This window comes from Trichechus manatus, unplaced genomic scaffold (assembly GCF_000243295.1).
Source record: "Trichechus manatus latirostris isolate Lorelei unplaced genomic scaffold, TriManLat1.0 scaffold00053, whole genome shotgun sequence".
NCBI lineage: Eukaryota > Metazoa > Chordata > Mammalia > Sirenia > Trichechidae > Trichechus > Trichechus manatus.
The window spans coordinates 4,751,464-4,778,404 of NW_004443989.1; the positions used below are offsets into that span (position 1 = coordinate 4,751,464).

The 26,941-nt window shown below is 40.5% G+C and overlaps 1 protein-coding gene across 2 annotated transcripts in view; it reads left to right on the forward strand.

Annotated features, from left to right (window-relative positions):
• The window catches only part of GAN (gigaxonin), an 83,536-nt gene extending 70,871 nt beyond the window's left edge, over nucleotides 1–12,665 (forward strand). For both annotated transcript variants that reach the window (XM_004377715.2, XM_023732533.1), the window contains 2 exons: nucleotides 8,029–8,138; nucleotides 8,226–12,665. In XM_004377715.2, coding sequence (XP_004377772.1) covers nucleotides 8,029–8,138; nucleotides 8,226–8,407 — 292 coding nt within the window. In that variant the 3' untranslated portion in view covers nucleotides 8,408–12,665. The remainder of the gene's footprint in view (nucleotides 1–8,028; nucleotides 8,139–8,225) is intronic.
• The last annotated feature ends 14,276 nt before the right edge of the window (nucleotides 12,666–26,941 follow it).

Below are 26,941 nucleotides of genomic sequence, written 5' to 3' on the forward strand. Positions count from 1 at the left end.
TTTTAAGAGCCTAGATGCTACTCACCAAAGTAGAATGTAGAACATTTTCTTTATAAACTGTGTTATGCCAGTTGAGCTAGATGTTCCCCGAGACCACGTTCCCCACAGCCCTTAGCCCAGTAATTCGATCCCACAGGGAGTTTGGATGTATCTATGGAGCTTCCACGACCTTGCCTTGTATAAGTTGTGTTGGCTTCCCCAGTATTGTGTCCTGTCTTACCCTTGTTCTTGAAGAATATTTTTGCTGGAATTCTGGATTGGCAAGTGTTTGTTTCTCTATCGCACTTTAAAGAAAATGTTCCAGTGTTTTCTGGCCTCTGTTATTTCTGATGAGAAGTCTGTGGTTTTTCACATCATGTTTCTCTATATGTAATGTATTGGTTTCCTCTGTTTGCTTTCAAAATTTTATCTATGTAATGTGTCTATCTCTGGCTGCCTCAGTATTTTATCTTGAACTTTGGTATTTAGCATTTTGCCTACAATGCGCCTAAGCCTGGAACTCTTCCAATGTCTCCTCTTTGGGAGTCATTGAGCATCTTGAATCTATAAATTTTGCCTTTTAGTTTTCAACTATAGTTTCTTCAGATGTTTTTTCTGATCCATTTTCTTTCCACTCTCTTTCTGGAACCACATGTCTGTTTTTGTTGGTAGTGGTATTGTATTTGTCTTTTTTTGCTTCAGATTAGATGACTTCTATTAATCTGTCATCAAGTTTGTTGATTCTTTCCTCTGTTATCCCTATGCTGTTGTTGTGACCATCCAGTGAATTTTATTTCAAGTATTATATTTTTTCAATTCTAAAATTTGTTTGGGGTTTTTTTTTTAGATTTTTTGTTTTTCTGCTGAGATTTCCTTACTTTTAATTATAAGTGTATTTTCCTTTCCCTTACTGAGTGTAATTATGATAGCTGCTATCAAGTCCTTGCCTGTTACTTGCAGAATGTGAGTCATCTCAGAGTTGGCATCTATTGATTTTTTTATTCCCTTGAGAATAGATTTTCATTTTTCTAGGTTTTCTCTTATTGAGTAATGTTGGATTGCATCCTGGACATTGTGAGTATTATGTTATTGAGGCCCTGAATTCTCTTACATTTCTTCAAAGACTGTTGCTGCAACACTCTTCAGCAGGTAATTAGCTTGGTTAGGCTCAAATTGCAGACTGTTAAACCTGCAGGGTGGCAGCTGCTCAAGTCTCCGTTCAGTTCTTTAAGCCTTAGTTGGAAGCATGTGTGGGCCAGGGGTCGGCCAAAGACTTGAGATGAGTTGATGCACATACACTTAGGGGTTTCTCTTCTCTACCTCTCTTCTTTCTCAGGTTCTCCCTTCACACTCTGGCAATCCTGATTGGGCCAAGACTCCATACTCTAATTCCTCTAGCTAGAAAGATGGCTGGGCTTTCTGTAGTGCTCTTAGTTACCTTACACCAGTCAGTCAAAATTCAAATGTTAGATGATTGTATTTAGCAATGTGACAGCTTAGCTTAGTTACTGTGTTAGGTAAATCATTTTGTTTCCATGTTTTTTAGACTTCAGAATTTGGAAGCTACCTACTTTATAAGTGTTCATTGAAACAACACTTGTGGTGTTCTTAACAAAACAATTTTACATGTGTTTTTTATATCAAGGTGCTCTACACCTAAACTGCTGGCTTTTGGGGTACTTCACAGCATAGGTTAGAGGTACCAAACAATGCCAGTACACCTGTTTGCTCCAATAATGAGTTTAGGCCTGGACGTTGGTGTGCTTCTAGGTGTTTCTCAGAGACAAACAGGTCTTACATCTGCTGTGACCTGGCTATGCCTTTTAGCTCTTAATGGGGAATTGTTTGGTCAGATTACCCTGAGTGAATATTATTACATAAAATGGTCTAGATTTATTTTAAAACCAAACCAACAGAAAACCTTTTGTCTTGAAATAATTTAGACTTGTAGAAAAGTTGCAAAAATAGTAGAAGTTTCCACCCATCTTCTATGTACTGTCTTACATAACCATGGTACAGTTATCAAGCCAGGATATTTACATATATATACAACATTATTACTTAACTGAAGACTATTTGAATTTCATTGGTTTTTTCACTAATGTCTTTTTTCTCTTTTCCGGATTCCAATCCAGGATCCCACATTGCATTTAGTTGCTATGTTTCCTTAGTCTCCTTTAATCTGCAAAAGTTCCTCAGTCTTTCCTTTTCTTTCATGACCTTGACTGTGTTAGTCTGGGTTTGTGTAGTGATTTCTCATAATTAGACTGAGGTCCTGAATTTCATGCAGGAATACCACAGAAGCGGTGTTGTGCCCTTCTCTGCATCTTCTCCAGGAAAATGTGATGCCGATATGTCTTATTACTGGTAATGTTAACCTTGATCACTTAGTTAAGGTGGTGCCTGTTGAGTTTCTCCACTGTAAGGTTACTGTTTTTTCCATTATAATTAATAAATATCTTGAAGGAGATAATTTGAGAATATGCAAATATGCTGTTTCTCCTCAGACTTCCACACGCTAATTTTAGCATCCATCCATGGATCTTGCCTGCAGTAGTTATTACTGTGAAGCTTGCCTGATTGTAATTTTGTATTTTCCTCATTGCTTCTAATTTATTCATTGGAATTCCTGTGTAATGAAAAGCTGTCCCTTTGACCCTGCTTTTTAATTTATTGAATTATTTCCTTATATAAGTATGAACTCATGGATATTTATTTTATTCTATGAGTTGTAAATCCAGTACTATCATCATTTGTTTTGTTGCTCAAATTGTTCCAGCTTTGGCCATTGGCAGTGACTTCCTGTTGGCTCTTGTGCCCTTTTGACATGCCCATCTTTTTTTTTTTTTTAAAATACTTACAACTACTGGTTTTATTGTAGTAAAAGAATGTAAATCAGGATCATCATAAGCAAGGTCCGGGAAGGTTCACAAAGTGGAGCTGCCATGTCTCAGAGAGGGCACAACACCCTCCCTTCGCTGAACAGGAAGCTCTCTGAGCCTTGTTGTTCCAGGCTCTTACTGGCCAGTCCTACCTGATAGGCTAAGTCATGCCTCCTGACACTAGTTGATATCGACCTCCCAGGTGCATCTTTTCTGGTCTGGCCAGCCTCCACTCGCCAGCATGTATCCTCAGGTGTGGCCTGGAAGTCCCAGGCCAAGCCACCCCAATTACTCTGAGGGTTATTTCTCTGGAGCCAAGTATAAAGGCCATCTTACTTAGGGTAAAACTGGGTCCTTTTACCCCACATATCTCATGTTGTATAATGGATTGTTTCTTAGGCAAGATTAATGGCAGTTAATCAATTAGGCAATAAAATATGACCAGAACACCCCAGTTCTGTTTCTAAAGTATCAGGAACTGAAACTACCATCATCTGCTTTCAGTTAACATCTTATTGTATAGAAATTGTTAAATGGGAACCTAATTTGCTATGTAAACTTTCACCAAAAACACAAGAAAATATTATTTTTAAAAAAAAAGGCATACATGATCTTGAAACTCTTTTGTTCCTAGAACCTAATCACAGCATAAACTCTAATCTCTCAGCTGACGCAGACTCATTTCTGTATTGTCCACACCAGGGGTCACACAGCCTCTGCTCTGGTTCCCATGGTTGTCCTGTGCTCGTCACCTTACCAGCAGTACATTTTCTACAAAAACCTCAACACCACCTCCTCAAATTTGCATTCTTTCAACGTGGAACTTCCTTGCCAAGGGTGTCTTGCTCTGTCATGGTTCTGTGCCTTTGCATGTGCCCTTCCTTTTGAATCCTGAAAGTCTCTCCATCCACTTGTCTACTAAGCAGACCCCTACCCAATGTGGCACCTCATCACAAATGCCCTGTCCCCTAGAAGCTCTCGCAGAGACCCCAGGGAAGATTTAGGGGCTTTTTGTCTTGGAACTTCCCCCTCGACCCCTCACACACATACAGACATATAGCTACTATCTTATCTCATATGTTTATACTCTCATTTCTCTCCACACTAGACTAAGTCCTTTGAGGGCAGGAACAATATCTGACCTTTGCAGTCTTAGTTAGCTGGTTCATTGCCCAGCAATAAAGTTTTGTTTAATAAGTAAATGTAATGAATGACTGAATTCTATCTGAACAACGTTATACAGGGGCATAGAAATGGGAGCTATAACCGCTGACTGGCTGCACAGACATGGTAGCATTTGGTGTGGGTATTAAAGGGCAAATATGAATTTATTTGGCAGAAGAAGGAAGGGGAGATTTGTAAACAAAAGAATAGCAATAACTAAGTCAGGGGTTAGGAAAACATATGACCTTCTCAGAGAGACACTGGCGGGTTTGAACTGCCGACCTTTCGGTTAGCAGCCAAGCACTTAACCGCTGCGCCACCAGGGCTCCTTAACTAATATGATAGGTCCAGTGGAAGACACAAAAGAAGTTAGGCCAGATGTAGGCCCGTGTTATGGATTGAATTGTGTCCTCCTAAAATATGTGTTGGAATCCTAAAGCTATACCTGTGGATGCATTAGAATTATGATGTTGGCGAAGAATGTTGAATGTACCATGGACTGCCAGAAGAACGAACAAATCTGTCTTGGAGGAAGTACAGCCAGACAGCTCCTTAGAATCAATAGTGGCAGACTTCATCTTGCTTGCTTTTGACATGTTATCAGGAGGGACTGATCTGTGGAGAAGGACATCATGCTTGGTAAAGTAGAGGGTCAGCAAAAAAGAGGAAGACCCTCAATGAGATGGACCAACATAGTGGCTGCAACAATGGGCTCAAACATACTTACTGTTGTGAGGATAGTGCAGGACCAGGCAACGCCCTGCTCTGTTATACATGGAGTCACCATGAATTGGAGCTGACTCAATGGATGGAATCTAATCTAATTTAATGTAATCATCTTCTGAAGTGCAGTCTAACATTATATAATCTATCAGTTTGAATCATTCTGGTGTAGGAGGGATCCTAAAAATAATCATTTCTGAGTTATATAAAGAGCAGCACAGACACATAGACATTCATGGAGAGACACAGGGGGAAAGACAGACCCTATGTGACAACAAAGGTGGTACATACATCTACAATCTCAGGAACTCCAAAGATGGCTGGCAGCTGCTAAAAGTTGAAACAGACCTCCTCCAGAACCATGCTCTAAATTCGGACTTCTAGCCTCCTGAACTGTGAGAAAATAAATTTCTGTTCTTTAAAGTCACCACTTGTGGTATGTGTTGCAGTAGCTGTAGTTAACTGATACAGACCAGGAAAATGTGCTAAGGAGTTTGGGCCCTATTCTGGACATAATGAAGAACCACAGAGGATTTTTGATTGGAAAGTGATGAGGTCAGATGTGTGACTTTTAACTGGAGATAGATTGAAAGGAAATTACAGAGTCCAGGCAAAGATACGTAATAGTCTGCTAGAGGGCAGCAACAATAGGACAAGAAAAACGAAAGTCACCTTGAGAAGCACTGTGGAAATTGGATCTAAAGGACTTGGCAACCAGCTGAATGTCAGAACTAAGGAACCAGTGAAGTAAAAGACAGATCTGAACCTTCTGACCTGGTTGCCTGGAAATGGAGTGTGGGGGTCAGGGTGGACTACAGAGGTGCAGGAGGCAACTTTCTGGGATGATGGAAATGTTCTCTGTCTTAGTTGGGTTGTTGGTTATTGGTTATAGGGGTGTATACATTTGTCAAAACGCATTGAATTGTGTACTTAATAGGTTCATGTTTTTGTATGTAAATTATTTCAGTATCTAATTTAGTATCTAAATAATGTTTATTTTAAAAGAAAAAAGAAGATATGGGGGAATTTTCGTAGATGGAGTCCGTGGGTGGCACAAATGGTTAAGCATTTGGCTGCTAACTGAAAGGTTGGCGTTTCGAACCCACCCAGAGGCACCTCGGAAGAAAAGCCTGGTGAACTGCTTCCAAAAAGTCACAGCCATGAAAACCCTGTGGAGTGCAGTTCCATGGGGACACACATGGAGTCGCCATGAGTTGGAATCAGCTTGATGGCATGTGGTATGGTTTTTTGGAGTAGATTCAGGATCATTTGTTCCTATTAAATTATTTTTGTCTCAACATTTTTGGGTTTTTACCTGTTTCTGGCCATTAACTACTTGGCAATCCCCACAGGTACACTCAAACAATTTTTTTCTTTTCCCATTGCTTCATGTTTAAATCTTAATAAAATTACAGTATCACCAGGTGAAATGAAATGCTGGCTCCCATTTTCCCTTCATTTCAGCACGTCTTTGTCTATATTTTGGGCACTGCCAGTAATATGTGTGGTTAATTGCAGACCAATAGTTTGTTGTAAAGAAAAGGGTCCTATTTTCTAGAGAAAGGTAGGGGTCTGCATATGTTACCTCCTAGTTCAGTAAGAGGAGCCCTGGTGGCGCAGTGGTTAAGAGCTCAGGCTGCTAACCAAAAGATCGGCAGTTTGAATCTACCAGCCACTCCTTGGAAACCCTGTGGGGCAGTTCTACTCTGTCCTGTAGCGTCACTATGAGTTGGACTCGACTCGAGGGCACACAACAACAGCAGCAGCATTACTGTCATTATTTTCAGTATTTGGAGAGTTACATGGTTTAGTAAAGCATACCAAATTAGAGCTCTGACACTAAAGAGTTAGTCTGAATTTCACTTTGTAGCTATATGTACTTCACTCTGCATGAAAGATGGAAAGTATGCAGGTGTGATCATATTTATTAAAAATGCATTAGTTTGAAAATGTTTACCTCATTTAGGGATAAAAAGGAAATGTGTTTATCTGGCTTATGGAAAGAATAGTCCTGGGACTACTAGAGAAAAAGAAATAATATTTATAGAAAACACCTGTACTTCTGCTGAGGGAAAATTAAGATAGTCTAATAAGAACCATTCCACCTCAGTTTTTTATTCACATGGAGTCTTTCTTCTTAACCTCCCAAATCAGTTTCAAAATGCCACATGCCTTTCTGGTCTCAATCATTCTCATGGTTTTATATATCTATAGGTTGAAATCCCCAAATCCATTTCCTTAGAGGCCTTTTTTCCTGACCTGTAACCTTGTCATTTCAGCTGTCTCTAAGGCCTTTCCTGGGGTCCCACGGGCACCTTAAATTTAGCATATCATAAGTTGAATGGTTTTCTTTCCCTTCCATGTTTGCTCTGGTTTTATATTGTTTACCTCAACAGTGGTCTCTCCATTGTAGCTGGGAACTTTGTCATCATTGACTTCTCCCTCTGTCTCCCTCCCCAAATCCAAGGGAAAGCAGTTGTTTTATTCTACCTTAGAAATGCCTCTTTCTTTTTTTTTTTTTTTGGCCTCTCTTCTGCACTCATGTTGCTGTTGCCTTGGTCTTCAGCTCTCACCACATCTAGACCGTTGAATCCACGGTTACCTAGCATTGCTCTCCTCCAGCACAACCCTGGCAGTGCCGCCAGAGGATTTTCCTCAGAAACTTTTCTGCCTATAACTGCCTGTGGCTCCTTGTTCCAGATCTTTGGCTTGGTCCTTCACAGCCAGGCCCCAGCTTGTTTCCAGCCTCACTCCTGGTGCTTCAACCCATGTATCTCAGACACGCTGTATATGTCTCAATGTGTTCCTGAAAGTGCCCTGCTGTGCTGTGATCATACGTCATTATACATAGTGTTTTCTCTTTCTGAAAGGCTCTTTCCCCGTTGCCCATCAGGCAAACTCCTTTTTATCTTTCAAAGCCAAGTTCCATCATCACCCCTCTGTGAAACCTGCTCTGATGGCTTTCTCACTCCTCTGCAGAGTTAACGTGATGAACGTTGCCAGTGCAGTGCCTCAGGTAGACCCCCTTCCTTCCTCTGCACCGTCATCATATGTTGCGTCTGCTTTTTTCTCCCCCTCATAATTTTCAGATTGTAATGTATTCACCCTACCCCAGTAGATGGTGAATTCCCCATGAACAGGTATCTTGGCATCTTCAGCATTGTACCGTCAGTGACTGATGCCAGTACAGGTTTATGGCTCAATAAGTTCTGTTGCTCAGGCAGTCTTTCTATATGTCGTGGTCATCCTTTTGATTTTAATTTTGTCTGTCTGTTTTCAGGTGGATCTATCTTAATGACCAGAATTTATGCATCCCTGCCAGTTCCTCATTTGTTTATGGAGCTGTGCCGATAGGAGCCAGTATTTATGTTATCGGAGATCTCGATACAGGTAAGAATGTTATGGTGATTTTGTTGAAACTGTTTTCCAGTGATTCAAAGGCACATTATCTCACCCTTGCTTATTGTTGTGTTTTAGGTACCAATTATGACTACGTGCGTGAGTTTAAAAGAAGCACAGGAACCTGGCACCACACAAAACCACTGCTTCCCTCTGACCTTCGTCGCACCGGTTGTGCAGCCTTACGTATTGCAAATTGCAAGCTTTTCCGCCTGCAGCTTCAGCAAGGCTTATTCCGTATTCGTGTTCATTCACCTTGAAGAGGAAGCAGAGCAGAAGCAGAGATCCTGACCCAAGTGCACCATAACATAACATGTCAGGGAGAACAGCGATAGCGGCTGAGATGGGCTCTGTGTGTTGTGCTTTGGTATGGTATCTCTTTGGTGGTTTGATAATGCTTAAAAGCTTGAGCTTCAGCTCTTGTTTGGGAGAACACGTAACTGTTGGAAAACTACCTGGGAGGAATCAGTTCCTCCAGTTAGATGTGTTAGTGGACAAATGGAGACTAGGTAATGTCAAAAGGAAAAGAAGCGAAAATTGATACAATGTAAAATATTGAAGTCAAGATACTAAGGTGCATTTTCCCTGAAGGGAACTTATATCTGACTGACTGCTGTGTTCAAGTACATGGCTGTGATATACAAAAAATCCGTATATGCAAATCAACATATCCAAACATACCAAGTTTGCTTTTCTACTGCACTTGGAAGGGAGTATTATGCCTAGCCCTGCCCAACAGATTAAGATGTGTGCCTAAAACATTAGATTGGACTATATGCCAATAAGTCTCCATTTATTACTAGTACTTTGTCCTGAGAATGTTTTTTAAACCGTATTATGACGAATTGAAACTAAGATAACAACATTTTCTTTTGTAACATTCTATCTTAGTGACCTAAGGATTCGATAAATTTAATGAGTCAGGTTGCAGCCCTCGCATGAACTTCAAGGAAGCTGCCTGTGTTCGTTTAGATTAAGATGCGTTCTGCCGTGATCTCTGGGGTAATACTTTTGGAGTTGTGAAGGATCTCATGCAGTGCCATTCTTCTCTTTTCAATTTATCAAAACCATTTTATAAGTATGAGGATATTTAGCAAGTAGGAAATTGTATAAAAGAAAGACCTGAGTCAGATGAATAATGAAAGTTTACTTTGACTTTAAAAAAAAAAAAACAAAAAACGTCCAGACAAAATATATGGGGATCAAAAACTTTTTAAAATAATCTGTCTGAAAGCACACAAAGTCTTGTTTACTGCTGTTTCAGGTTTGAAAACTTGTCTTAGAACGCAAATCTGTGTTAAAAAATCTAGTCTTTACAGTCGATTTTCCCAAAGCTGTTTATTAGTAAGAGTTTTAGACAAATTATGTTACGAGTAAAGTTTGGCTGGTAGAATAACTACCTCAACTTAATTTCATTTTGTTCCTAGTAGAGCAAACTGATCTTTTCCTTCTTCCCTCTCTTTTTCTGCCTTTTGCTCCTACCTTAACCCATTCTACCCCACCTCCCATCCTTTTGTTAGTGGAATTTATCTTTAACTAATATTTTAATACTTATTATTAAGGTATCCTGTTTTCCATTCAAATTATACCATCTCAGTGTGAAATCAGGGGCTTCAAAGTGCTTAATTACTTCATAATTTGAATTTTATGCAATGTCAAATTTCTGATCAATTTAATATATAATATTTCATTTTTAATTGTTTTCTACAGCATTTTTTCTCTTAGACTATGGCTCTAAGCAGCAGCATTTTGTCTTAGTGATTAATAAATGCGTAAATGTATCCTTTGGCTATAAATTGAAGTATAGGAGTTCCTTCTAGAAACTTCCTCTCTGGAATCTTTTTATGCTATTACCGTGCATATGAAACATCGCTTATGGTTTCACACCCATGAATAGAAAAAAAGGTGACCTATCTGCAGTATTTTTTTTTCTTACATCTGTTGGAGGTCACTGAGATTCTACAAAGGTTGCTGAAAGAGGCCATGGCCATGGGGTCCCACAGAATGTTGTATTCGGCATGCTAACTCTCCATTCTAGCCAGAGGATACTTGGTAAGAGAAGTAAGGAGGTTTTTGTTATATACCAGAAGTACTAGGCCAGATTTGCCAGACATTCGCCACACATTCATGGAATATAATCAAATTTGATATCTAAATCAAAGCCAGGTTTTTTTCCCCTTTTATTCTGTACCCACCAACTATTTTCTACCCATTTTCTCTGTGACACTTCGGATATCCTTTAATCAAAGCAAGCTACTTAGCCACTGCAAAGAAAAAACAATTTCTTTTTACCATTAGATATTAGTTTTAGAGGAAACAAATTGCTCAAAAGGTGAACTTTCCCTGGTGAAATATCCTGTACAGAACAGACCTCAGCATTCCAAAACTGTAGTTGAGGTACATTAAAAACAGTGACTGATATTTTGTTAAAGCCATGAGAGTCAGCATTCTCTTTTTTTATTTCTAAAAAATTCTTCCCAATTGCCAGGCCCCTCAAAAGGAGACTATTCATTGTTTTGGAGTGAATGGATTCCTAATGCAATATTCTCAGTGCCTACATGATTTGGTTAATTAGTTTTCTAAAAATAGGTTTTTTTTGTTTTTTTTTTTAAGTTTCTTGACACTGTAGCTGCAGAAATTAGATAATGTTTTATAAAATAAATTTGCCACGTAATACAGGATGCAATAACCAACAAAAGCTGCTAAGTGCCAAACTTATTTTAGTATATAGTATATAAATATAAAAATATTGTTTTGAAGTGTAGGGCTGTATTTAATTATGTTCCAAAAATCAATCTTTTTTTTTTGTAAATTATACTTATTTCAGTGTTGTGGAATAAATTTTAGCTCATTTCATACAGGTTTGTGTTTTAACATTCCACTTATGCCTTGAAACATCATTTCTTACTAACATTTTTGATACTTCTTTCTCCGTAAGGTACTTCTACCTGGTGTAAGTTGGAATTGGCAGCTGATGATAGGTCTTTAAAATTTTGCATGTAAGTATCTTTGGGGGAAAGTGCAGTTAATTTTCATTATCTTACCAACAGAAGGAAAGTTGTCTCAGGTTAAAGTAAGTGAATTTAAAAGTTCTCACCTAGGCTTTAGTCTAAAGTAGGTTTGTTTGTTTGTTTCTTTGTTTAATACATCCAAATATAGATTTTTTTTCTCAAAAATTTGAGTGTTTAATTTAAAAGGAAGTTTTTTGTTTGTTTTTGATAGTGCTTATAACCTGTGAGAGGAAAAAGCATGAGAGGATTGAGAGTGATGAGTGAGTGAATGAGTGTGTGTGTGTTTGTGTTCTGTGACTTGGTAGGTCTGTTTGTATATATTTACTTTTTGAATTGTGGCTCCAAACTACTCATGTTACTGTCTCCTGGTGCTTCAGATAAATTCTTGAGCCTGCTAACCTTCAGTTTATACTACTGTGTTCAACTCATGTTGAGTGTAAATGTTGAAATATTTGTAGCAAGTTTTACTTGGTGTTTGCATTTCTCATCTGTAGTAGGATTTTTTAAAAAGCAGTGTTTACCAACTAGTAAACACTACAAAGATTTGGCCTGAGAAATTTCCAAATTCATGTTTAGCTTAGTATTACATTGCTGTGAGGAGCTGATAGCTAACAGTAAGCTTTTTTCAAACTGTGCAGCAACTAAAAAAGAATATTTGGGGTTATGTTGAACAGTATATTGTTTGTATTGAAGTCTTATAGTGCACTACCACTTTAATGATGGTACTTTCTTCACTGTTGGTTTGGAAGTGCCATTTTTATAATTTGTAAGTTGAGGGGAGTTCCTCAGGCAGTATACAAGTAATAAGTTCTTTGTATTGACATGGCAAAGATAGGACTCTATGCTGTGACACCTAAGTTACTCCTGGATAGTTAGGTTTTTAGAGAAATATGTTAACTACCTTGGTCCATTGGGGTCCATTTGGTACATTCCTGCTTCATTGTACCAAACCAACGATCCCAAAAAGATTTCCAAGGAGTACTAAAAACACTGAAGTATTGCCTTCTAGAATGTTGGCTTCTTTTGTAAAAGAGGAGGCCTACCGAGGTCAAATGATGACATCTGATTAGCTGGGCAGAGAATGAAGTGGCACTTTCATTGTATCGGTTTCCTGGTGGAAGGGAAAGATGAGGCTGCTCTCTTTGGATAGCTACCCCTTGAGCCATGGGGAGCAGTAGGAAGCAGTGCAAAAGGGGACTGTTCAGTGCAGCAAAGCCTGCCCTGGGCTCTTCCACAGTGTTTATTGTGTGCCCACTGTGTGGGACTTCTGGGGGAACTTACCTATGAGGAAGATGGAATAGCACTGCCCTCCCTGTCTAGACTGTAAACTCCCTGTTTGCAAGGACTGTAATTTATCTGCTAATCTCAATGCTTGGCACATGGTAGGTAGTCACTAAGTGTTTGACGAATGAATATATTATGTTTGTGATCAAAGTGATATTCTTCAGTGGATTAAACAGTACTCTCCAAGAGTGACTCATTTTATGGATTTTAAATGAGAAACTGTGTACACAGATGGGCTGGCCTCCTACTATAAAGTGGGAAAATAGTATAAAAGGTACCAAGTGCCTGATGTATATGATGCATAACCCTGTGGTCTCCATATGTCCTATAGGATTTTTGAGAACCTACACTTAGCACACCTAGTGATGTTTATCACCTTTCATGTTGGGTTTTATCTTCTGCTTTTTATACGGGGATCAAAATCTTTTCTAGGATGTATGCTCTGATCCCCCCATCTCTGTGATGGGTGGGGTGCTGTCCCTATTGACAGAGAGAGCAGCCCTTAAAGCCCAGTTCAGTGATTGGATGTGAGCATAAACCAAAAGCGATATCCAGGTCTTTGGATCATCAGCTCACTGTTCAGCCTATTAGACTGTAACTTAATTTTCTAGGCAGACAGGTATTTTCTTTTTAATCATAAAGTAATTGTTTGTAATATAATTTAAGCATCCAGAATATCCCTTGCCAAGTCACACAAATATAAACTGAAAGAGCTTTGGCTTTCTTTGTCAGTTAGCAATAGGGAACTTAAGAATTTACTAAAGTCATAAGAAGGACAAAAGTAAATGTGTTTGACAGAGAAGGTGTTACTACTTTTAAAGAGCTGAAGCTTCATTTCTACTCCTTTCTTACCTCCTGTAATCAGTGAGGGAAAAGAAACTGTCTTGGAATGTCGAGGAGAGTATTTTGCTAACTTTCCCAATGATCCCAGAAGTATTCTTTACAGTTGGTTCAGACATTATGGAAACTTGTGGTAGGGGAATGAACCATGTGTTCATATTTACGAAGAACTTGAACTCAGGCGAGTGTTTGTCATGCCTGCTGGCAGTGAAATCTCAATAATGTTGAACTATTTTTTCCATGTTTTTGGCGAGCCAGCTGGTAAAACTTTTGAAAGTTGTGTTTTTCAGGAGTAATTATATTATTTAAATTTTAAACATATTTCAACGTTTATCTTATTGTAATAGTTCCACTTATACAAAGTATAAGGAGCTTGATTATGATTCTAAATTCTTTGGTCTAATGCATACAGTTTAGGCAAGTTTGTTCTTTTTCAGTTCTCTCATAAAGTTCTCAAGTGATAGGACTTTTAAACTCCTTCCCTTTCTCATGAAATCAAAAATCTAATAAATAAAACTATGTTGCATAATTATTTAGTGAGAAATGCCTTTTGTTATATGTTTTATTTTGAGATAAAACCTACTTATTAAACTGCTACTCAGCTGAAATTTGGACTGAATTTTTTATATTAATTTCCTCATAGCCTGACAAAGTTGTTGACCTTCCTGTCCTACATACATTATAACCAAACTGCAAGTAGTAGATTCTGAGATGACTGGTATTCGAATTAGAGAAGGTTCCGGAAGGAACGAGGTGGTAGCCCCCAAGGACTGGGTACAACCTGCCTAAGATGAGGTGGGAATGATGAGCCCATTAATGTGATCCATGTAAACAAATGGCCTCGTCAGATCTTTCAAATACCAAGTAAGTGTTTGTAAGTTCATCTTTCTTTCTGGTTAGGGAGTTATATTTATTTATTAGGGCCTTATTTCTGTACAAGTAGTAGGTCTTAAAGTACCTTATTTTGTTCTTGCTCATCAGTTACAAATAACATGTACGTTAGAACCTTGGGTTAAATGTTTTAAAGTCATACCAACGAGCTTGGTTTCAGTAGAACTGTATGCAGCTTGCTTTATCATGTTTCCTGTTTAGTTGGATGAGAACTACATCTGTTTATTCCCTTGTTCTTTGTGTTTAAAGGAAAAACTCTGTTCTCAGCTACCTCATTATGTAGTGTTGTACTTGATCCCCTGCCAACTTAGAAGAATTCAATACATTCTATCCTTTAACAAAAGCCTGGAGGCAAGCAGTAAGCAGCCTTGAGGAATACAATTCTCTAAGGCGTACTTTCCATTTTACTACCTTTTTTGTTTGTTTGTTTGTTTTAAATACGCACTTTTAATCAGGAGGAACAATGATTCTTCTAGAGCTGCTGCAAAGTGATTACTTGAAACTCAACTTGAACTTTATTTTAAAGAGTCTTTAACAGACTGTGTTTCCAAAACGTAGAAAAGTAGTATATTTAAACACAACTGCTGTGTAAAATAGAGGGCTTAGTTTCCATTCTTGTTGGAATCAGATGGAAAAAGTTGTCTATCTGTAATTTGACCCAGTGTTAAGAATTTAGGTGCCTGGGGCTATTAGTTTCCATTTTCTTTAAGGTGTTGTTGTAAGCAGTTTAAGGATCTATTAGTGTATTTTTATGAATGTGTTTCCCGAGAATCTTTAATTCTGATGAAAATATAGACACGTTGCTAAGTTCCTCTTCTCTTTTAGTCCTGATAACCCTGTTTTAAAATGAAACTGCAAGTGTCTCCTAAGCACAGGGTTGGGGTTGGCCTGACCAATAGGATTTCCTTCTACTTAAAGTCAGGAATCATGTGATTTGTTCTGTGGGCCAGTGGAGCACCCTCATCATCTTCCTCCATGTGCCTTCTCCACATGTACATATAGAGTCAGTCTTCTCCAGGGTCTGCCAGTTTGCCTGGTCAGTGAGTTAGGAGGGGCAAAGGAGGCTCATTAATCCTTGTGAACAAACTGTCCCTCCTGGGAGTTACTTCATGTAGGAATCCCCACGTTTCAGGCACAGTTTTACACGCCAACTTAAGTGGAGGACTTCAGTGATCCTTAGTGGCCAAAAGAATTATGCCTGTTTCTAAAAACCTGGCATACTAGGAATAACTTACTTACCAGGTAAAATCTCAAACTAACTCTCTGTATACATTAAGGTTCCTTTTTCATGCTTGTGCTTTTTAGGGTAAAAGGCTTGCCACTGAGAGTGGAATGGCAAAGTTTCCACTCAAGTGGCAGTAAACTAACCCTAGCTTTATCTAGCAGTGGGACCAGACACATTTCCTGTAAGTGGTTTTCAGGAGAACTAAGGCATTCCCCTTTAAAGCCCCACACTTTCTTATTGTAATTATTTTGAGGAAAACATCTGCAAATATTTGATATGCTTTCCTGAGTGAACCTAGCAGTTAAGAGCATAGGCTTTGGTATCAGGTGAATCTGGGCTTGAAGACTTCAACCACTTGCTGTTTTGAGACCTTCGGAAACTCAATTAACCCTGAGTCTCAGTTTCTTATCTTTAGAAATAGAACAACAGGGATATTTACCTCATAGAGCTGTTGTGAGGATTCACAGAAGTAATGAACGCAAAAAGCCAGACAGTGCGTGTCACAGGTGGTGGAGGTGGTTATAATCGTGGCCTTATGTCTCAGTCCCGTTGACTATGTCATCTGTCAACACAGGAGGTCCTGGAGGGTCTTGCCTTCACGGAGTAGCCCTGACTGAGGGGATTTCTTCACTTTCTTGTCTGCCCTTTAGTATTTCCTGGCTTTTCCCTGCTAAAGGTTTTGATAGCCTTTTACTGCTGGCAGCCCTCCTTCCTGGAGCAGCCCCTGTGTTCCTGGACCCTCCTCGGATGCAGACAGCCCTCCCTAGCAGTATTCTGAGCAACCTATTGAGTTTTAGAATTTTGTCTAAAACAGGCAAGCTCTAAGTGAGGTCAGAGGCGTTCTCTTATGAATGGCATGTTCAGTTGAAATTGGATGGACTCAAAAGACCTGTTTTGGCTGTCTTGGGGCCTTTTGCTGATGTCTTATTCATAACTGTGTTTGCAGGGAGTTGTCATGAGCTAAATAAAGAACTACCAAAAAATTAAGTTCAAACTGTAGCTGAAGAATAGGTGGTTGAGGGATTTTCCAAGATTGTCTCAGTTTATACATTTTTACAAATGTGTGGTGAGTTCTAAGTATCCATTGTTCTTTACTTCCCACATGCAGGAGATTGTTTATTTGTACACAAAAACACCTGGCTAATGCTTGGAAAACAGTGAGTTTGTTTCAAATTCTGAGAATTCTTCTGCGTAGAAAAACTATTTAGGCCCTTAGATAGTAGTGGGAAGAGAGAAACATGAAATAACGCATGTGATTGAGATGTTTTCCCCTGTTGGTGGCCCAAGGAGAAAATATTATGATAATTATATAAAACTAGTCATTTAAAAAGAAGAAACCACTGTGTTCCAACACAGCTATTTAATCCAGGCTGTGTAGGTTTAAATGTGAACTAGTGGTCCAGATGCTTTTGGAAGCACCAGCCTCCACAGCTTTTGAAGAGGTTGATAATTTGGCTGGCTGGCTGTTCCTTTGAAGGAGGAAGGAAGCACTGCAGCCAACATCTATGGCTGGGCACCCACTGTGTCCCAGGACTCGGCTCAGATCACTGCAGGCACCCTCTCTAACCCTTACCTCAACCTGGTAAGGGTCCATGTTCTGTTCTTCATTTTACAGGTAAGGAAAGCGAGGCTAAGAGAAGCTCAGTAATTGTGTGTGTGTCTTCTGGCTGCAGAACCCCTGCTTTGTCCATTTTGTCTTTTGGATTCATTGATCTAGGCACAGAGCCTGGATATATGAGAAGGAAGGACCTTAAAAGATTTCTGTGAAACCTTGGGAGTAGAAAGCGTATTTGAACGTTCAGACTCCACATAAGATACAAATAAATATATAGATGTGTTATAAAATTATTTATTTCTGGACCTGTGCCATTGCTATCCTTCTACATCTCTAATGTTTAAATTCAGGATAATTCAAGATAGCGAAAGCATCCAAAAATACACAGTTAGAATATGGACTTATTATAAATCACCCTGGATTCAGAATTTGCTTAATGAAGTCCTCTAGTAATACTTGAAACTTTTTACCAAAATGAAGTTTTCCCCTTTTTTCCCACTAAAATATCAAAGGTATTAGTGTATATTGGTCAAATAAATGGGATATTTAGAAAAAATATCTGAGATCAGGAGACCTAAACTATGCTTGCTTTCTTATCTTGGATGTTATGTGAAACTTAAAAACAAGCAAACAAACAAACAATTTGTGTTACAAGTACTTGTGCATATGAAGAACTTTCATACCTTCAGATAAAGAAGGGGTATTTAACAAAGTGATAGAAAAAATGAACTACTTAATTCTTCGATAGCATCACTTCCTTTCCAGTTCAAATTGTGGGGCTGGTAGACTTAGCCGTATGTCACATTCCGATCTTATCTTGATTTCAGTAAGACATTTGATACAGTCATTCTTTTTTTTTTTTTTAATTTTATCTTATAAAGTCATTCTTGATATCTTCGTGACTAGGAAAGGGAAGTAGAAATTGGGTTGAAAAGTAGGACTTTTAGCTAGTTGAATAGTCATACCCAGCACTGTTGATAGGCATGTTGGAGTGAGGTCCTCTAACAGTGTCCTTTTTAGCATTTTTATTAGAAAGTGTATGAAAATATAGGAGACATTTTGTATGGGAGACCAGCTTGAAATGTAAACTTAGACTACAACAATTAAAAAAAAAAAGAAAATATAGGAGACAGAAAAAGTGTTAGGAGGGGTTAGTATTGGGTGTTAGTATCTATAATGCTCTTTTCAGTCTAACAAAATGGCTAAATGTAAAATTCCATATCTAGGTTCAAAAAGGATAGTTGCTGCATGAAAGAAAAAGAAAAAAGGAGGGAGGCATGTTGATAATCTGAACATAAGCCAACCGTTTAAAAAGGCACGACATTGAGTGTCCGTGCATGGGGCTGGTATCTAGAAAAGAGAATCTGCCCTGCTGCTTCCTCTATGCTTCGTTGGGTAGGCCAGTAGACTTCTGTATTTCCCCACTAGTTCAGTACTGCAGTTTGAAAGACCACCCAAAAGATGACAGCTGGGACAGCAGGACCTCTAGAAGCAACACAACACGTGACAGCCTTGAGGCTTTTTAGCCTGTAGGGACGTCTTAAGAAAGAATAGATGCATTTGCCTGCTCCAGAGAGCCAGACTCAGGCCAGTAGGCAGAAATGAAGAGAGAGGAGTTTGACCAGTTTGAGAACTTTCAGAACTCCCTCTGATAAAATGAGTGTCTTCTCTGGCGCAGTACTCATCTCTGAAAATACATAAGATGACCCCTGCAGCTACAGCTGTGTAGGTACGACAGTATCAGGATACTCTTGCACTGTAGCAGGATATGGGTCAAGATCTCCAAGTCTCCTTACAAACAAGAGACTTTGTAAACAGTTCAGTTAAAATAATAATAATAGTAATGCTTGTACTTTAACTTTTAGATTATTTTTTAGAGGAGTCTCTGTTTGTGTTAAGCCTGTTCCCCACCCTCCTCTCCTCTCTGCCCATTATCACCCATTCACAGGTTCTAACAGCCACAACCACCCTCACCATTTGCACATAGGTGTTCTGATTCTAGTAGAACTTACAGAAATATACATATTTGTAGAGATTTTCCTAAGACCATATTGTCAACTAGAACAGTGATTCCTGTTACATAAGCCTCTATAGACCTAAGAAAGTTGAGGAGTAAAAGTCGAATTCGTTTAAGCAGGACTTGGGTTGCTGTAGAGAGGGGTCCTGGGCCGAGAGAGAGTTGGAGTGGCCAACCTCTTCCAGCCTCTTCAAACTCAAGGACTCTATAGCCCTGTCAGTGGATTATTTTATTTTATCATCCTTTGAGAAGAATTTCCAAAGGCTCTGATTCCTCTCTTAGTTTTGTCTTCTCTTCTCCTGCAAGAGCACACTGCAGCTTTACCCTCAGCTCCAGAGGAGCAGTACCTTGCCCTGAGGGTCCCTGTGCGTCTCCTCTCTGATTCCACCTGCCCAGAAGCAGAGGAAAAGCGTGATCACAGTACAGTCTCACAAATCTATAAGCTGGGAAGTATGCCTGTCTTAGTTATCTAGTGCTGCTACAACAGAAATACCACAAGTAGATGTCTTTAACAAACAAATTTATTCTCTCACAATCTAGGAGGCTCGAAGTCCAAATTCAGGGCACCAGCTCCAGGGGAAGGCTTTCTCTCTGGGCTCTGGGGGAAGGTCCTTGTCATCAATCTTCTCTTGAGTCTACGAGTTTCTCAGTTCAGGGAACCTGGGTCCAAACGACACACCCTTCTCCTGGCTCTTCTTGCTTGGTAGTATGAGGTCCCCTTCCTCTCTGCTCAATTCTCTCTTTTATATCTCAAAAGCGATTGACTCAAGATACAACCTCATCTTGCAAATTGAGTCCTGCCTCATTAACATAACTGCCTCTAGTCCTGCCTCATTAACATCATAGAGGTTAGGATTGACAACACGTAGGATAATTGCATCAGATCACAAAATGGTGAACAGCTACACATTACTGGGAATTATGGCCTAGCCAAGTTGACAAAACACATTTTGGGGGGGACACTGTTCAATCCATGACAGTACCTGAGTCATGCAGAGTTAGTTGTATTTTTCTTGCTTTTTGTGTGCGTTTTGCGTTTTCTCCCATCTCCTGAGGCCTCTTCACTTTCTAATAACCTTTTGTTTGAACCAGTGTGGCTTTTCACTGTGGTTACCCCCAGATACCTCTAGACAGAATCTTTTTGAGAAAATAGACCCTTCCAGATTATTTTGGCAGTCATGTTCCCACCATACCCTCTATTCCTTCATGCTATGCTTCCCCCAGCCTGGTTTTTTATGTACTAGGGGGAAAAAAAACCCCTTTTACTTCCCTAGACCACATAGTGTCCAGACCATTCGCCTAAAAAACTGTTTGTTGAAAAAAGCATTCTTCTAGGCACTTCTGACGTAGGCCTCTGTAACTCGCAGTGTCCACACCTCCTGGTAATGGCTTCAAGAGAACCAGGAGCGTCCCGGGTCTGCCCCCTTTTGGTGCAGTAGAACCCTGAGGGCCGAGCTTATCCCCCACCGACCAGCCTGCCTGGGACCCAAGTTGTCCCACCTCCACATCTGCTCCAAAGCCATCAGGGCTCCTCTCTGATCCAGGAGAAGGGCTCCAGATGCACCCACCCAGGGTAGGCTCCAGGCCACACGTACTACCTCAGCCCCAAGCCGCGGGCACAGTGTGGGTGTCGAGTGGTCAGGCAGTTACCAGGGGCTGGGGTAGCCTCCCTGAGCTCACGTGAACCCATGCTCTGCATCGTCACATCTGCAGAACCACGTTGGGAAGGCGTGTGTGTGGATTCTGTTCTTTACCGTTCTAGCTGGCTTCTCGGAGAGCAGATAAGCACCATCATTTCCTTTTCTCTTATTTTTCTTTGACTTAAAAACACACTGCAATCCAGATTGTGAATAGGATCAGAAATTAGAATGGCTTGTTTACAATAACAATAGAGACCACCTCTTCGTATTTTTTCAAAAGGAATTTTTGCTTCAAAAGAAACACGAGAAAAAAAATATTAATCTAGCATATGCTCATTGAGTTTGACTCTGTGCTTTCTAAAAAATCATGAAGGATCTGGGACATGAGACAAAAGGGTATCATCAGCTTAAAAAATAGTAAGCCTTCAATTGATGTGTATGAATAACTTCTTTTTCCTATATAGTACCTCAAGTTATATATGAAAACAGAGATCATCCAGATTCCATGGGATAACCTTACGTTGGGAAGTGTATCAAGTGGGCTTTAACTGAGAAAAGCACAGGCTATTTAACAAAACTTGCTAATTAAATAATCAGTGGGCTATTTCTGCTGATGGGACTCTTGATCTTTTCTTGAACTCATTCCTAACACAGCTTTTGTTTGGTGTCTCCCTTGCTACCCCTCTGAGTCACCAGTGACGTAGTGATATTCATTTTGTTTTGAATCATGCCACTTGTAAATTGTAACAACCATAAAAAAATAATTATGATTTTCACAGAAATTTTGAGCAACCATCGCAACCAGTTCTATGGTGGTGTGCACCCACAGAATTGGGAGTGACGGACAGATTTAGCAAAAAACACCTCACGATTCTACCCAGACCCAGTCCATCCTCACCAGAAACTGTTGCAGAAGCATCTGCAGCAGGTTGTGGCAGGCGTCGTTTTACCACTGTGTGTCACTGGTGACAGCCATCTTTGCAGTTCTCTGTGAGCGACACCCATCCGTAGTGTTTTATAAACGTGCACATTCGTTTGTTCCCTATCACTGGTGTGGGTCTTCTGCTATGACAGAAAACATCCTTAAGACAAGATTGTAAATTCAGTTGAACTCTCCCAAAGTCAGGGCTGCGCTCCACAGTGGGCCCTGGCCCAGCAGAGTGGCCAGGATTGCTCCTGTTGGTGCCTGTGTGGTATTGGGCACTCAGTATTTGACTCTCACCCTTACCAAGAACCAGTTTTTAGCAGACTCTTGGTTTATCGTGCTAATGCTTTAATACCGTAAGAACAAACAAAACAGCAAACAAATGTAGGAGTCCCGGTTGCACAGTGGTTAAAGTGCTCAGCTGCTAACCAAAGGTTGGTGATTTGAACCACCAGCCACTCCATGGGAGAAAGATGTGGCAGTCTGCTTCCATAAAGATTTACAGGACAATATGTTCTAATCCAAAATCCATCCTATTAGACACAAATCTTTTAAATTAATATAGCTATATTTTCTGACATAGTACATACAGAATATTAATTTTTAAACATAAACCCTGCGGCTTTTATTATCTAGTAAAATTCCAAGCTGAGAATGCTAGTTAGACATGTGTTCAGATGCAGTTGTATTGTGTGTGATAAAAGTATCCTGATCTTTCAAGAAAGACCCAGTACTGAAAAGCAGGGATTTGCAATGAAAAATACATACACTAAACACAAGACGTGTAGAAAGTTCAAGATATTTGAAGTTTTGAAAGGTTGCAACTTGTAAAACTATACTCCTCAGATATAGTAGGACAGTAGAGAATTGTGTTAACTTGTTTTAATTGAAATGTCACGTTTCACATCCTGTGGTCCAAATGTATTAGTTTGTTTTGTGGGGTAATTTTCTATTCTTTGCTGGTATGAAATTTAGCAAAGTCAGAAGTAATTTTTAATTAGTACCTTTCTTACAAAGTTGCTTTATGGTTTACAAGTAATACTGATGCAAAAAGTGTATGTTAACTTTCTTAAATTAAGTAGCACTCACTTTGTTTACATGCTTCAATATATTGTGTGGTAACCATGGGGTAGACCCCTTTTCGTGAGCACAGGGCCTGTGCTTTGGGAGGGTATTGCATTTGTGCTGTTCTCTTGTACAAAGGATCAGTGAATGTGTTTTATCTTTTTTATGTGGTTTGTATTGACTGGGTTTTATAACTGTAAGAAAACAGAAACAGAGTGTTGTATTTTGATCTGAAATTTGTGTATGGTAAAGTAATTTTGCTTTATGTATTAGAAGTTCATTTAAAACTTGAAATATTTTTTAGAAAGGTACTGAACAAAACGAATCGTCTTTAAGCTGTTTAATTAACCTAATAAAACAATTTAATGGGGAAAGCATTCTAATTGTTTGTAATTTTTACACTGGGTCCTGCTAAACTAGCATTATTGATATAGGGTGAAATGATTTATGAATGGAATTATTGTCTTTCTAACTTGTCAGCAGCTACATCACAACCTGAAATGTTGGGGTGTCAGCCCTCTGGTTGCCTGCTTGTGATGTAAGACATGTACCTTGACAGCCACTGCACAGGCATTGCCTTCGTCTCTTCATGCCACGTAATTTCCCCCGACCCCCAGGTCTGTTTCAAATTTGCTTTTCTCAGAAGAGAGAGAAAGTAGACGTAATAGGAATAGAGGACCTTGATATCAAGGATTTAGTTATGTGGTAGAGAATTCCATCTGTGGAAAATAGAATCCTCCGTAATTTCCTCTTGTTATCATCATGCCCAGCCCTGGTGACGCAGTGGTTAAAGCGTTTGGCTTCTAACCAAAAGGTCGGCAGTTCGAATCCATCAGCCGCTTCTTGGAAACCCTGTGGGGAGTTCTACTCTGTCCTATAGGATCGCTATGAGTCAGAATCGACAGCAATGGGTTTGATTTGGTTTGGTTTGGATATCATGCCCAGAGGCTGTAAACCTAAAAATAAATTTCAAAGACAGAGCTCCTCTGAAGGCAGGGGGCAAAGACCTTCAAGAAACTACCATTAATGTCAAAGTCAAGTAAGATGAGGTATATACAAAGAAGTCTGCAGACTTACTCCTGGAATCACATGAAAAAGATAAATGGAATATTCACCCGCAGTCTTACTACAAAGCATAATGTAGGTTTGGAAATTGGGTTGTAGTGTTTTTCCTACCTTCCATTTGAAGAAGTTCATATGGTCCTGTTGCCTGCAAACCTTTCTTTCTTTGGGACACGGGAGCGTTGCTATGGAGCTCTTTCTTTAAACAAGACCTTAGCCAGAAACCTCACACAGGAGAGAAGGATGCAGAACTGTGAGGTTGGAGCTGTGGGCCAACCTGAAGCCTTTTGTCTGCTGCCCAGGCCCCTGCCAGCCCCACTGTGGAGTCGGAGGGATGCAGTCTGAAACGCTGGCCATGCCTCTGTATCCCAGCCCTGGCTGTGCCCACTCACCCACCAGGGAACCTTGGCCAGTCGCTGCCCTCTCAGAGCCTCCACTTCTTGTCTCTAAAATAAGACTAATTCACTGGATTTCCTGTTCTGGAGGGTGAGGACAGGAGGTCTTCATTCTGTCAAACCAGAGCAGTGGCAGAACCCAGTGAGCAAGCCCTGGACCAGGTGATCCCCGAGTCCGTTTATCTCTAACGTGTGGCTTGTAAATCTGACCAAGGCTGCCCTACAAAGGGGTCCAGTCCTGAAGGCTATCCCTACAACTGCCTGTTGTGAATGGGGGCGGGGGAGACACTTTGCTAGTTCTGATGTAAATGGTCTGTGGGGGAAATGATGGTTGACTGTACCATCCTTGGTACTGTTGGCTGCTTCAGATAAATAATATTTATCTCTTATTGAACAAGTATGTGACGAAGACTGCTTTAAGCATCTCAGATGTGTAACTCAGTTCATCCTTACAGTAGCCCTGTGAAGAAGGTACTATGATTCTCTCCATTTGGTAGCAGAGGAAACTGAGGTCCAGAGAGGTAATTTGGCCAAACTCAAGCCCAGACAGTCCAGCCCCAGCACCCACACTCATAAAGACCTCACAGCAGGGCTTGTCTCTTTGGTAAGGGGACAGACCTTTTTGGAAGCTGCTCATTTGTTTATTGAATGGCCAAGGGTGGGAGATCAAACAGTATTGTGGCTGAAGAGACCAGTCAGAGAAGACTTCACAGATGGGAGCTGAGTTAGGGGATCAGAGCAGCTGCCACCCACCATTTTTCAGCTGAAGAGAAGCTGATGAAAGATTTTTTTTTTTAAATCCAGGACCAGGTTTAAGTGAGATTTTTGTTTTGTTTTTAAGAAACCTGTAGTCTTCTAAGGAACTTGAAGGAGTTTGTTCATGTCAGCTCTGCCCACTGGGTTTCAGAGTAGGCTCCAAAATTCAGCGTGAGAGAGTAGAACAGCTCCCAGTGGTCTCCACCACTACAGGGAAGGACAAGACTAATATCCTCTAGCGCTGGGTCTGCTACTTCTACTGGCCCCAGTCCACTGAGGTCCAAGGATCCTTCTCTGCTTTTCAAGCACTCCCCACTAATAAAATCACCCATCTGCTTGCGAGGAGAGCCTCCTTGGCTCTGGGGGCCCAGGAGGTATTGGGATGGCGTGCCAAGGGCAGGGGATTTGAATTCTAGGGTAACTTTGGGACTCTGTTTCCTCATCTGGAACAGTAGAGGTGGACCCAGTGTGTATGAGCTCTAAAAGGGAGGGGCAGAAACTTCACACCCACTAGTATGGCTAAAATAAAAAAAGAGGAAAAAGCATGGAAAATAACAGGAGTTATTGGAGAAATTGGTACCCTCATCCATTGCTGGTGGAAATGTAAAATGGTGCAGCCACTGTGAAAAACAGTTCGGTAGTTCCTCAAAAGGTTAAACATAGAACTAGCATGTGACGCAGCAATTCCACTCCTGTGTATATACCCAAAAGGTTTAAAGCAGACTCAAATAGATACTTGTACACCAGTGTTCATAGCAGCATTATTCACAATAGCCAAAAGGTGGAAACAAGCCAAATGTTTATCAACAGATGAATGGATACACAAATTATAGTATATCCATACAATGGAATATTATTCAGCCATAAAAAGGAATGAAGTGCTGATACATGCTACAACATGTATGAACCTTGAAAACATACTAAGTGAAATAAGCCAGTCACAAAAGGTCACATATGATTCCATTTCTATGAAGTATCCAGAACAGGCAAATCCATAGAGATAAAGTAGATTGATGGTTGCCCGGGGGCTGGGGAAGAATAGATGGAGGTGACTGCTAATGGGTGCAAAGTTTCTTTTTGGAGTGAGGGGAATGTTCTGGAACTAGACAGAAGTGATGGTTGCACAGAATTGTGAATGCACTGAATGTCACTGACTCATACACTTTAAAATGGTTCATTTTATGTGATGTGAATTTCACTTCAATTAAAAAAAAAAAGTGAGGGATGGAATATAGGGAGCAAACAAGAAAAAAGATCAACCCTCCAGGAGCTGTGTTGTTGGCAATACTGAGGAACTAGAGAGCCTCGTTCATACCCAGAGTCTTCAGTGGTGTTTACTGCAGATGTCCTGGGGCAAGGCGAGCAGTCAGGGTGGAGAGGCCCTCGGTGGAGACGCGGGGTGGGGGCTGAGTGTGCAGTTGTGTGGGGAGGCTGCTCACCGAGTAGGCCCACCTGGGTGTGTTCTGGCCAGTGTTTCAGGTGGTCTGCAGGTCTCCCCCACAGCATCCAGAAATTGAGAGGAGCCTTCTAAGGCAAGTCTCCATAGCCTTTTTCAAATGACTTTTCTAAATGAGATTCAGTAGGAAGCAGCTTAGCAAAACTGCTGGATTCAAGTCCAGTCTCCACCACTAACTAGTTCTTTACCTCTGTGCCTCAGGTTTCCCTGGGACAACAACAAGACCTAGCCACAGGGTCGTGGTAAGAGCGAAGTCGTCCAGGCTGAGGACAGTGGTTGCTCACGTTAAGACCTTGTGCTGGTTATTGAGTTGTCTCTCAGCAATGAAGCACTGGTGGTTGTAAAGAGGTCTGCAAAGGGGCCCATTTTTTTTTTTCGTAGTTGCCACCCTGCTGCTTGGCCCAGCCTCTTCTTCCCAGCTTCAATAACAGCCTCCCCCAGTTCCAGAGCAAGGGGAGGGGAGGTGATAGGAGGGGTGGGTGATCCTGGGCCTGTTCACTACGGCCAACATCCTAGATTGTTTATGGAGAAAGCGGGCACTCCCCAGGCTGGAGGCGGGGTGCTGGGAGAGGCCTTACCGTAAGGGTGGATGTATTTTTATCCAGCAGGATATACTTATCAGCCATGGCCAGGAAAGGGGAAACTGACTTAATTCCAGCACTGCCAGCGACA